This window comes from Panicum hallii, chromosome 4 (genome assembly GCF_002211085.1).
Source record: "Panicum hallii strain FIL2 chromosome 4, PHallii_v3.1, whole genome shotgun sequence".
Classification (NCBI taxonomy): Eukaryota; Viridiplantae; Streptophyta; class Magnoliopsida; order Poales; family Poaceae; genus Panicum; species Panicum hallii.
This window is the reverse complement of record NC_038045.1, coordinates 440,389-452,708: the sequence shown is the minus strand read 5'-3', so window position 1 is coordinate 452,708 and position 12,320 is coordinate 440,389. Positions and strand designations below refer to the sequence as shown.

General features: G+C 42.2%; 2 protein-coding genes across 8 annotated transcripts; both read right to left on the bottom strand.

The window, feature by feature from the left end:
* Positions 1–675: 675 nt before the first annotated feature.
* LOC112889915 (protein LAZ1) lies at positions 676–4,452 on the bottom strand. 3 transcript variants are annotated; one of them, XM_025956713.1, is made up of 9 exons: positions 4,312–4,452; positions 3,759–4,088; positions 3,608–3,664; positions 3,362–3,470; positions 3,095–3,279; positions 2,916–3,004; positions 1,965–2,226; positions 1,517–1,768; positions 676–1,411 (listed from the first exon to the last, which is right to left on the bottom strand). In XM_025956713.1, the coding sequence occupies exons 2-9, from the start codon at positions 3,906–3,908 to the stop codon at positions 1,076–1,078; spliced, it is 1,440 nt and encodes a 479-aa protein (XP_025812498.1). In that variant the 5' UTR covers positions 3,909–4,088; positions 4,312–4,452; the 3' UTR covers positions 676–1,075. The 3 variants fall into 3 exon arrangements, with proteins under 3 accessions (XP_025812498.1, XP_025812499.1, XP_025812500.1); XM_025956715.1 differs by having other exon boundaries at positions 1,275–1,411; positions 1,528–1,768; XM_025956714.1 differs by lacking the exon at positions 4,312–4,452 and having other exon boundaries at positions 3,603–3,664; positions 3,759–3,822.
* A 3,303-nt stretch (positions 4,453–7,755) lies between these two features.
* LOC112889916 (cyclin-B2-2-like) lies at positions 7,756–11,498 on the bottom strand. 5 transcript variants are annotated; one of them, XM_025956720.1, is made up of 11 exons: positions 11,312–11,498; positions 10,454–10,630; positions 10,298–10,363; positions 10,161–10,206; positions 9,511–9,639; positions 9,275–9,412; positions 9,105–9,194; positions 8,779–9,000; positions 8,605–8,703; positions 8,313–8,491; positions 7,756–8,228 (listed from the first exon to the last, which is right to left on the bottom strand). In XM_025956720.1, exons 2-11 carry the CDS (start codon positions 10,615–10,617, stop codon positions 8,084–8,086), a joined length of 1,278 nt encoding a protein of 425 aa, XP_025812505.1. In that variant the 5' UTR covers positions 10,618–10,630; positions 11,312–11,498; the 3' UTR covers positions 7,756–8,083. The 5 variants fall into 5 exon arrangements, with proteins under 5 accessions (XP_025812505.1, XP_025812502.1, XP_025812503.1 ...); XM_025956717.1 differs by having other exon boundaries at positions 8,605–9,000; positions 11,307–11,498; XM_025956718.1 differs by having other exon boundaries at positions 8,605–9,000; positions 10,454–10,627; positions 11,307–11,498.
* Between the last annotated feature and the right edge of the window lie 822 nt (positions 11,499–12,320).

Below are 12,320 nucleotides of genomic sequence, written 5' to 3'. Positions count from 1 at the left end.
CTGTGGGCCCGTGCTGGCGCCACGTGGGCGGACACGAGCAGCCGAGGAGCTTTGGGCAACTGGCCTTTGGGCCTGCACTGGTCCCCGTTTCCTTTTTCTGAGTGAAAAGAGGCTTTTCTTTTTTGTTCTTAAGCAAAAATACAAACAGATTAATTACGTTCTAACTTGGTGCAAGATGTTGGCTTGCGCAGCTAGATCATTATTGCAACTCGAAGCTTTTTTCTGTAGCTTTTCTAACAAATTAAAGTGGTCGGTGTTTAAAACGTACAGCTAAATGTAAACTCATCTGCATCAGACGAGCTGTGGTGGTTGTTAATCAACCAAAGTTGCCAGTGGTTTTTCTTGCACTGCAGTGTTTCATCTTGCTTCTTTGAGTGGTTTTCCTTCAGTTTATAACTGCAAACCAAATGGCCATCTTTTAAGGCCTTTTTTCCCCGAGTGATGAGGACGAGGACGTGGGAAATCAGATGATACTGTGCTTGCTCGTGCAATCCCATCATCTGAAGGAACTTCCATGTCCATCCATTGTTGCAAAAGGAAAGAAAAGGTTTTCAGTTTTTTTTCTGGTTGTGTCACACGAGCACAGTATGACCACGGCCTGCCCTGGCCCTCAAAAGCACACACTATTGGAATGGGCAGCAATGAAATGGTAATATACTCAAAGCATGAAACAAATAGACTGGCAGAGCATCTTCTCAAGCCTCAACTTTGAGACATATTTATTCTTTGTGCAATTATTTCTAGCCTGTGCTTTACAAGTGGTGCCGTGGGAACTAGCTATGCTCCATAAGTTTATTCAGAACAGGCACATTGCTTCTATCCAACACTTGCTCTAAGGAAGCCTGTATCTTAAATACATGATCAAGGCCTCAACAGCTGAAATGGTCAGCTCAAAGAATCAACAGGCTGATTGCTCATCTCTATTAGCCGCACTACAACATCATGGCAGAGATCTCATCTTACCCCTGACCCTCTACAGGTCTGATGTAACTTTACTTGGCTCAGTTTTCACCTATCACCACAAGCCAACTCTTGTGAGAGATTCATACTTATCTCCACAGATTGTTCTTAGTTGTCACTCCCTAGTAATCCATCTATGCCCTCGGATCTCATACCCACCTAAGCCATGATCACTACTCTCTCCGCCACTCTCTGCACTCATGTACCCTGATTTCCTGCGATGCCTTCGCGCTTTCTTTGGACCACTGTTGTCACTCAGGCTCCCATTCAGGAGAGGATCATCAATCCCGCTGATTACCCTGTTCAACTTTGTGGGAGAATTGATACAGCTGTCATCATTTGTTTTCTTCTTTCCCTTCTCGTGCTTTTTGATGTTCTGGGATATCATGTGCAGCTTTTCATTGATTGGTTCCACAGCATGGTTCACAGTGAACTTCAAGTCATTCACAATCTGCGAGATTCATTCAAATAGGATATTTCAGTTTAATTAGCATAGGTTTAGGGGAAAACACAATTCAAGTAAATTGATGAAGGTAGTAGCAATTTTTTTCCGTACATATTCACCACCTCCAAGTACAACATCACGGACACTTTCTTTTATGGCAGTGGAACACCTCACACGATCATCTGGCTGGGGAAGCCTCAACTTAGTTGGCCGCTCACTATCCTTGACTTCGTCTGGATCTAGAGGGCAATCAACTGAGGCATAGTCTCCAAGAACTGAAACATCTCCAACGAAACGATCATCCATTAGCTCGTATGGCTTTGCAGGGAAGACATACAGGTGGACAACAGAAGCAACACCCATCTGCATCAGAGTACAGAATACTTTGTTAGGGTTTACTTCAAAATGAATATTAAAAACACAAATATGCATAAACATTGAGATAAAGAGCATGCCCTCTTCCAACTACCAACAGTAAAGGTTCCCATATGATCACACATAAATGAATTCTTCAGTACCATCAGAAGGTATCGAGAAAAGTAAAATAGAAATTAACCACCTCTATGCAGATAATGAAGTCTTGAATACTTGACTTGAACTGCAACTCTTGAGCGATAGGACCTCTCAACAAGCCCCAATTGAAGAGGAGTGCAATTGCTATACCTTGCCACCATGTTAAGAACACAATAGACTTGAATGTCAGAAACTTTGCAAGAGGCTTTATATGGGCTAACTCATCCTTTATCACGGCATAAAATTGAACAAGACAGTATAAGGCCCATGACTGACTGAAATTGAGAACCACAGCCGTGTAAGAGTACCTGGTAGACAAGTAAATTGTTCAGTAATGGCAAGAAAACTATTTGTTTAACTCGTACATCATCAAACGCACGAAAAAGTTCACCAATGTAAACACATGTCCAACAAAAGATAATGAGGCGAGGTAAAAGGAAGAAACAGCAAAAAGCTTATAGTTGCACTAAATGTGTGATTTAACACATAAACCTGAGTTATGTATAGATGCATTCCAATACAGAATGGGGCATCCCCAAAAGAAGGCTGGGTAGACAAGGAGGGTCAGGCCCACCATAAATTAAATGCAAACAAAAATTATAAACAAATTCAGCGGTATCAGATTCATGTACGCAGCCCATGAGAGTCATCTACCGTGACGTGTAACACCAGATATCAGGATATTCAAGGCAATAATGTGATAGGACGTGAAATCAAGCACATGATTTAGCATATATGGCACATGCAAGTTGCAATTCATAACTGGACTAGAGGTGCAGGACACCTGAGTCTATGATATACTTAGTGATATAACATTATAATCCACATATGCATGCTGACCGTTTAAAGGAAAATGAGCATAAAAGGTTTTTTTAAAGACCGGCATTAAGGCATTTAAAATTGAAAAACTAACAACAATAATCGAACAGTAACAACGTAGTGAGATGAGACAAGTCCACAGTATGATCGATGAGTGAAAGAAGCCAGCATCCCTTACCCACAGTTCAACTTAAACTCTCCTTCACAGTACACCCCAAAGGATTCAAGAATTACCGCAAGAATAGCACATATTGATTTTATTATCATCTGTTCCATGTCATGGAAAATGGATTAGTTCAAATTTTCATAACCGGACACGGCAAAGTCAACAGGGGTGGAAAATAAAAGGCCACATACGTATTGAACTAGCCCAAATTTGATGACCAAGTAGAACCATTCGCCTAGAGGCCATGGTTTCAGCATGTAATTCATTGGAAAAGGATGGTGCACATATCGCTGTTCAGATGCTTGGCCTAAAAGTGGTGCATCAGAACCTGAACCGCCCTCCTTCTTCAGAAATTCAATCGTCCTATCTTCCCCACCTAGCATAATAAGTAATACTTCATAGTGAGGCCAAGGTATGGACGATAACATCGGAATGTAAAGTAATTGACAGAGGAGTACCTAAGCAAGCAACTAGATACCGCCCAAAGCAATACATAGCAAATGCCTCATAGCCATCTCGAAGAATCTCAATATCAACACTTATTGATGGATTTACCAATGATATGTACTGCAAAAATAGTCATAAATTGTTAAGAAGTATATAACAATACAAAATTTGAATAACTAGATGTTATCCTATACTTGGACTGTAAATGCAGGTATTAATCTGTTGGACAACGACAAAGCAGCAACATAGCACCTTACCGACTCAACTGCATAGCAGGGCACCATGAGAATGACGCCGACAAGAAACTTCTGTTCCTGAAAGAACACAGGCACGTTGTGAACGAGTGAAAAGAAACGACCAAGTCAAACACAGTTCCAACAATTCAAACATTGACAAATAATTCACAACCTCTGGGTTTTTGTAGGCTGACAGGTGATTGAACAGCAGGTATATGGACAGTGAGAGCGAGATGATGACAAAAACGCCGGCGATGATTGTAGCCCAGAGAGGCAGCGCATTGCTACTGAGAAGAGAGAATGATTGTTCGGCCAACTCCATGGCCCTCTCTTCTCACAGCCTCCCTTGTCCGTTCTCCTCGGATTATGCTCCCTTTGGAGCGAAATCTGTTCCAGGGTATGGTTCATAGCGGATCATAATTCACAACCCCCAATTGAGACTGGAGTCCTTCCCCCAGTGCCTAGAGTTCTCTTCTTCCACCTAATACTCGGTGGTCTTTACCTACAAGTGCATAAATAAGAGAGGAGTTAAAGATCAGGAGCCGCAAGCAGGGGCGGACAGGGCATGGGTGTACACCGATGATTTTTGCCAAAAAAAATAAAAAATCGAACTTTGCAGGTAAATACATGGTCAGATCCGAATATAAATAACATAAAGACATTAGCGTTTGGGGGATTCGATTTTACACAGCAGGAAGGGAAAGGAACGGAATGGCCGGGCATACCTGTAGGATGCTCGTCGCCGGCGAAGACCTGGAAGGGCGGCGCCGCTCGCCCTGTCGTCGCCGCTAGGAAAGAAAGGCCGAGAGAGAGAAGGCGTGGAGCGGAGAAAGAAGACCACGAGTGCGACTAGACATGGCAATGAGTACCCGATACCCAAAACCCGGCGGGTTTTTGGTGATAATTTGTACCCAGCGGGTACACGGGCACGGGTACGGGATCTAGCATCCGAACCCGCAAATTCTATGGGTTTTTTAAACCCGACACAATATAAAGAATGCAGATCATATACTCATTTTATTATGGTCCAATAACTTTATTTTGGAACTTTGATATCTAATATAGTGAACTAGTGGTGCCATACCAGGGATGGTGGACAGTAACTGTATATTAATCACTTGTGATATCTGATGTGATCAATGGTGTTATGATTTGTAAAATACTCTATCACTCTTATGGTTGATGTTTATCATGTATTATTACCTCAATTTTATGTATGTGTCTATTAACTGATACATCTGAATGCTTGAGTACTTGACAGATTGTCGGGCACGGGCAGCCCACGGGTACCCGCCACCCGTACGGGTACGAGTTTGGGACATAATCTGTACCCGACAGCGGGTGTGGGTTTCTTAGCAGGTGTATTTTATCCTGACGGGTACGGGTACAGGGAAGTAATAACCCAACGGGGGCATGAACCCAACGGACGTGTGCCGGTTGCCATCTCTAAATGCGACCATCCCGTCCCAGAACGCACCCAAGGGCTATTTTTTATTATTTATTTATTGCTCAAATAGTTACAATCTATTTATTTATAGGTCAAATTCAATTCAAACAGATAATTAAGTTCAGTTCAGAACAGTATCCATAATCGAATTCCAATAAAAAAAATGAGATTCACAATCAGAGAGTCAAACATTCAATCAAATTAGAGCATAAGAAAAATGAGATTTTCCTGCCTACCAGTCGACTCAATCCGGATGGGGAGAGGAGTGGGCCTTGAGGTTTGATTTTCAGAAGATTAGGTGGCGGAATCATAGTTGTTAGGGAGAACAGACAGGGACGGCGATCTGTGACGGCATTCATGAAAAGGGTGAGTGGATTTTTTTGATATCCTTTCTTCCTCCCACACCACACCACACCACACCACATGCTTCCAACGTTTCTGCTTTTGTTTTGGAGTCGCTGTCTGTCATGCCATGTCTCTCGCGTTCTCTGGGCTCTCTGATTCTGCTGCTTTTCTGTTAATTCTCTGGCAACTCCAGACCGTATCCTACTAATCCCCAATTCAAAAAGGAGATTTGACATAATGAATCTTTAACGAGAATTTAAACCAGAATTTTTATTTTTACTTGCTTTCATCAGTAGAACTCCTTAGAGCCGCACATTTTTGGTTTAAGAATGGCAGAGCCTCTCTGTGAGTCTGTCCCTTCCACAGCTCCTGTGTGGCTGTGTCTCCATTTGCAAATCAGAGGAAAGTTTGGGCTTTTGGCTTTTGTATACTGAAGCTACCCAAAAAAAAATCTATCTATTTTGGGCGTTCCTATTCCAACTAGAAGTTTCATGAACAGTACAGAAGTCATTTATCAGCAAATGGATAATTTAAAAAAAATGATAATGAGTGCCTGTCACTTGGAACAGCTCACAGGTCGAATCTTTAGCTTGTAAGCAATGGAGACCGTCACAAGTCCAGGTCAAATCTTGAATATCTCGATGATTATTTTGCGAGCTCAAATCTTCTCAGACAAATCGCATATCGGATTACTTTGTGCCCCCTTGTCCCCTTGACAGAGTGTTAGCTCATGTCATCTCATGAATGATTGAATGATAGAGTTCTGAGTATCTGCAACTGCCCAAGTTCGGCCCAGAATGTTCAGAACTTCTGTATTAGGTTAACTAGGGGCCCGTTTAGATCGCTTCCAAATGTTATAATTTTTACACTCTCTCTCCATCACATCAATTTTGGGACACATGCATGGAGCAGTAAATGTATGTAAAAAAAATAACTAATTGCACAGTTTAATTGTACGTCACGAGACGAATCTTTTAAGCCTAGTTAGACCATGATTAGATAAAATTTATCAAATACAAACGAAAACGCTACAGTAGCAAAAAGTTCCAAATGTTATACAAATTTGCAATCTAAACGTGGCCTAGGCTTGTTTTGCTTCGAAAGAAAAGATGTTACCACTGCTTCCTTTTCAAGGGGTTGCTATGCTACCACACTGCAAATTTAATCAACCAAATTCTGCTCACGACACTTGGATATGCTCTCACATCAGCTTCTGCACGAACGTTGGCCTCATTATCAGTCTCATACTAGTTTGTGTCAATCTACCGCACAATTTGCCGAAACCCAATCATGAACCAGTCTCTTAGGGTTCTTATTAGGTTGACTTCCAATTACATACAATTTTAATAGGCCGCTAAAAGTAATAAGCTGCTACACAGGTGCCAATTAAGGTCACCAAAAATCAATAAGAAATGAGTAAATTACTTCTTAAACACATTATGATCTGCATAAATCACTCTGCTGTAAATCATTTTTTTCCTCCCAGATAATATGTTGGTAAACATTTTTTAGTGACAAAATGTAGGTAACTAACCTAGCCAGCTTATCGTAGGAACCAAAACCAATAGATATATGAATACCTACTGCTAGCATCTTGGTAATAACCAGATCTAAGATCTAATAGGATTTAGACTGCAGCTGGAACAGCTCAGAAAGTCAACCTTCAATTTGTAAGCAATGGAGGAGCCCACAGGTCTAAATCATTTTCTTCTCATGGTTTATTTTGCTACTTCAAATCTTATTAGGCAATCATATAGTAGTAAGTAGATTATTTTGTTTGCCTTGACAGAGCTAGCTACAAGTTCACTTTAGACTCTATGCCACTACAAATAGAGAAACACAGTAAAAAAAGCACAACGTGGAGATAAAATATGGCAGATGCCAGCAGAAGCAAAATTCTTATAAAATGCAAGAGCCTAGGACAAGAGTTTTCTGACCTTAAAATAATGCCAGCTGAAATGAGAAACATGCTTATTACTTAAGATGCGCGCGCAGCATGACCAACAGGGAAATGACAAAACAGAGAACAATCCTATCGTGCATCAAGGGTACTGTGCGCATAGCTGAAACCATGCTACGAAATCAAAGATCAGCTACATGTTTCATGCATCAACTTTCTGGAGGATGATAACTGTGTTGCAAGTGAACGTCGATATATAAAAACTTTGGCAAAGATGCAGCTATACAGATCTGTAACACTGCCCACACCGTTTGCTGCAAATCTGAGCCAAGTGTAAAGAAAATGGAACTTTTGCTCTGAAGATAAGCGCATGTTTGCTACAGCAGATCAAAATAAGCACAGCACGTAACAGCAGGATGAGATGCTACAGCAGAAAGAACAATTTCAGCAGATCCACTTGTAACCACTGGGGCATGCTGAACAGGAAATTCAATCAATGTTTATTTTCAGATTGCAGAGGTATCACATGAACAAAGAATAATACCCAAGATACAATTGTACGAATTGAATTCCAATGGATATAATTGGAAAAAAAATAAACAGCGCAAACCAAATTTTCAGCGATGTTAAGATATTGAACTAACACAACACACCAACCCAGTCCACCAAATTGTTGCTGCAACAGTTGTTGCATTTATGTGGATCCCACTCTGTAATTTAGTCGAAGCAGCCTCTATATACACCCCTTCCTCACTCTCTCCATGAAGTAGTTAGAGTGTGTATAACCAGCCAATTAGTTCTAAGATTAGGCTCTTGCATCCAGCAAGAATGTGGCAGGTTCTGATTTTGCAGCACAGCCATACCTAAATGTGCTGTACTTTCTATGGACCCCAGTAAGTTTTCCATGACCTGCTCTTTGGTGCAGTTCAACCATCATCCTAGAGCAATCCCTGCATAAAATGGACCATGTAACTGTAAGCATATCTGAAATGGTCTGCCTTTTGGAATATAAAGAGTAGAGAAGTAATAACTACATTAGTTGTTCTTCTGAATATTTTGTGTGCAGCTCACAGCATTTGTTCCAGGATTTGAACCCATTTATTGTGCATTGAGCTGTGTAGATGGCAGAAGCTGCTAGCATCGATGGGCAGAACTTGAGCATCTCGTACTCAACAAGGCTAAGCTCGATCATGAAGAATGATAGGAGCTCGAGCTGTCCAGTAATAAATGATAATTTTTTTTGTCAGGGTGCATGTACTTATACAGCAAAGATATAGCTTACATGATCTATCTACGACAAACAGAAGTATGTACCAGTATCTTTACCTTCTTCTCTGCTTGTGCTGCCTTTAGGAACCTTCTCATGAAACAGTATGGAGTCGGCACCGACATATTGAACTTAAGTGTGTTCACTATCCTTCTCTCCTGCAGAAATGTCAATGTCATTTCTCTGATTTTTTTATCTTTTGCACTGAAAATGAAGATATAGAGCATTTTTACCATTTCAAGAATATCAGCCCTTGTGTAGGCACGGTCGCAGATTAAGATGAGATCTTCCACCACTGGTACGCTCACCTCTTCATACTTGCACGCAAGCAACATAGCAGTTACACCAACTAGCTGAAGCTTCTTCCGCACCACATTTTCAAGTGCCAAAAATCTATCTATGATGTTCACAGTGAGGAAAAGGGTCTCTTCCAACAGCTCCAATTTGTAGTGTACCTGCATATCAAGAACAGAAAACAAAAGGCATTAAATGTTAAGGTTTTACAAAGCATATGAATAATACTAAACTGAAAGCTTGCACGTTTGCTTAAAATTCTCACCTCTATTAGCCAGTCAATTAGTATGCCACGCATCTTCTCATTTATATCAGTTTGACTTGACATGTAATTTGTAGGGACACAACTTGAGCCCTATGTATGCAGAATGTTGCAATGAGATCGCACAAGGTAACAACAGGGTAATTGCAAATAACTTCAGTTCAGAATTCTACCTCGGTCCTTCTGTAGAATCTGTAAATTTCGTCAACATATTCAACCACAGCCAGGGAATTTCCTGCATCGCAACTGTCAATATCAGGTGCTGCCTCCTCAATATCTTCCATCTCAATCTCTTTCAGTTCGCAGCTCATCTGAAATGACTTGTGTTAGTGATAATTTCCAAATTGACAATCTGTTATGCTTACAAAAGGCTAAAGAGTGAGCTAGGAATATGTGATGGTCGATTTACCGCTTCATTCATCTCAGACAGCATAGGCTGGGGGATGTCATCATCAGCCATCTTGGTGCTTTCCATATCTGCACATGTGTGAAATGCTGTATCTGCGTTTCGTTTCTGCCTTTCACTTCCAATTGGGGCCTGCACAACAATTAAATATCAAAGCCTGCACAACAATTGGGGCCTGCACTTACAAGGTTGCATGTAAAAGAGGGAATTTTGCTTAGAAGATTCAAATCTTGATATTCTATATGTAAAACCTGAATTTAATTTATGGGACTCCAATGTGGAAATTTAAAGTTCATAGGGCAACACAATGGAATATTAAATTTACCACAAGAAGCAGCAACGTCAAAGAATTATCAAATTGACAGATAAAACACAGTGCATCACATTTGAATATATCAAAACTTGATATTCTATTCAAAATCTGAAATTCTGAATGTCCTTTCACACTGATCAAAAGTTTGAAAAATGCCCTATTGACCATAATAAGCAGTGATATCTATCCAAGAACAACGAAACTGACAGCAAAAGATAGTGCATCACATTCGAATATCAATTTTGCAAGTTGCATTATGGGAAAGTTTACAAAAAATACACAGTGCATGAGCAGATCCTATTAAAATGGCAACAATTTCAATCACTTTAATGATTATTACCAGATGGGCAGTTGTAGGTTGGTTTGCCAGTGTTGCAGCAAATTTCCTGCCAAAAGAGCAAGACGTACTTCAATAACCTCCCATGGTAATTCGATTCAGGATAGGAAGTAGTAGAAGTGAGGTGTTAACTCGCAAACCTCGTGACCGGACGGTGTCCAACAAAACCAGCTTGATCCTTGGCATTTACAGCAGCAACTGGTTTCCTGAAGCACGGAAAGGAATGTAGTAGAGCAGTTAGAGATCCAGTTCGTGCAAGTTAAGAGTCAAATTTTGGGCACAGCACGGAGGCTTACTCTGAGAGACCCCTCTTACTAACAGCCAAGTGCTGGTGAGGGCCTCCAATGATGTTCTTGATGTCGCTCAGGGCCCTCCGGTTGGTGTTGGCCATCTCTGGCGCGAACTTGACGCCCTCCATGGCAGCACCTTGGTGGTAGTTTTCAGATCTCAGATTCTCCATCGCCGGGGAACTACTGCAGCAAGAAAGTCAAACCGAATTGTGCATCAGAATCGAAGAGCCACACGGATCTGCAAAAGGCGAGGCCTTTTGGTTTGAATATCTCGTCACACTCCATCGTACGTCAGAAACAACGACGCGAATTTGGCAGGTAGCCAGGTCAGGAAATATATTAAAACCATCACGGAGTTAAAAAAAAAGATCCTGATGGTAAGCTACCGATATGGTTTAGTAGCTGGAGAGAAGCAAGCAACCCCAGCTCAGAAAAAGAGCAAAGAAAGAACTTTGAGAAATTCGGGGCAAGAGCTTGCTTTCCGAAAACAGCAGGCCAATTTCTTGGCGTTCTTTCATGGAATTCAAAGAGCGGAGAAGATCCACGGGAAACGCCGGGGCGAGGAACCCATCGAGAGTAGATCCGCTCCCAATAGGCAACACAGATTGAGAAGAATGCTAGCTACGAGTCCTGATGCAATCGCTTTCAGCTAATCTTCTCCCTGAATTACTCCATTTAACCGGAGAACCAAGGGGGGACGCAGCTCAGGAACCCAAATCCAACGCAAGACAAGATTAAGAAACGATTCGAACCCTCGCGCCGAGCTCTATCCCAACCCCGTTGAAGAACGTATGCGTCCAAGAACCAATCTTTCCCACGGCCGGCCGGCCGGAAGAGAAAGAGAAGCCGCCTCACGGACCTTACCGCTCGTTGTTGCGGCCTTGCGGGACGGGAGACGAGAAGACCAGCTGGACCTCTCTCTCTCCCCTGACGGCCTCGCCGCCTCTCGCCCCTCCGGGTGGTGGTGGTGGCTGCTGCCTGCTGGCGATGGGGAGGGGGGGAGGAGCGGAGGAGAGAGACGGGACTCGGGAGCGATAAAATAGGGGGAGGATGTGGCCGACCCCAAAAGGGGAAGGGGCTGTCCGACCCGTTTAAACGCAACGGTCGTGCGATCTCCGCCACCGGATGGGATCTGGACGGCGTCCGAGGTGTGGGGCGGCCTCAACGGCTATGGCCACCCAGCCCAATCCAACCCCGGCCTGTGCTTGCGCTTTCAAAATAAGGACACTTTGCAAGTCTTGATGAGCCAGCAAGGACTTTAAGACCTGATTAGAGATAGATGAGTATGAAGCGTCAGCTTTAAGTATCCATCCATCTAGTACGTTCAGCCAGCTCTGGAGAAATCTGTAGTTTTAGTACCACTGCCTTTGTTCGACTGGACGATCTTGCACGCTCGGAAAACTATTAAGATATTAGATGCGCATTATTCAGGTAACTGCAATTGTGATGTTTGAAAGAGGCATCTAAGTTGTAATGTTTATTTCTAGTTTTGAGTTAACGGTCATATCTCTTGGCGCTAATTTACCGAGTTATTCGATGCTTAAATTGGTTAAGAGAGATAATGGTGAGGAATAAACACAAACGAGCGGTCTTCCGTTTTAGTTGTACCACGCTACAATATTTGTGAGAAACTAGAATCAAAAAAACAAAAGGTAGTATGATGCTCACCAACCGTTTCCATCTCGATCCTACTAGTACCGTACCTTGCTTGCTTCATGCAGTACTACCAGTCCATGTCTACCGTTATGCTCTGCCCAATCACGAGTTTCTTTTTTTGTTTACTACTCTCAAGAGGAGAATGGGAAACCAACATCCAGCGATGTGCAAGGGGCACACAGCAAATTCCTCGTTAGTTGCATCTTCCTCTTGGCCA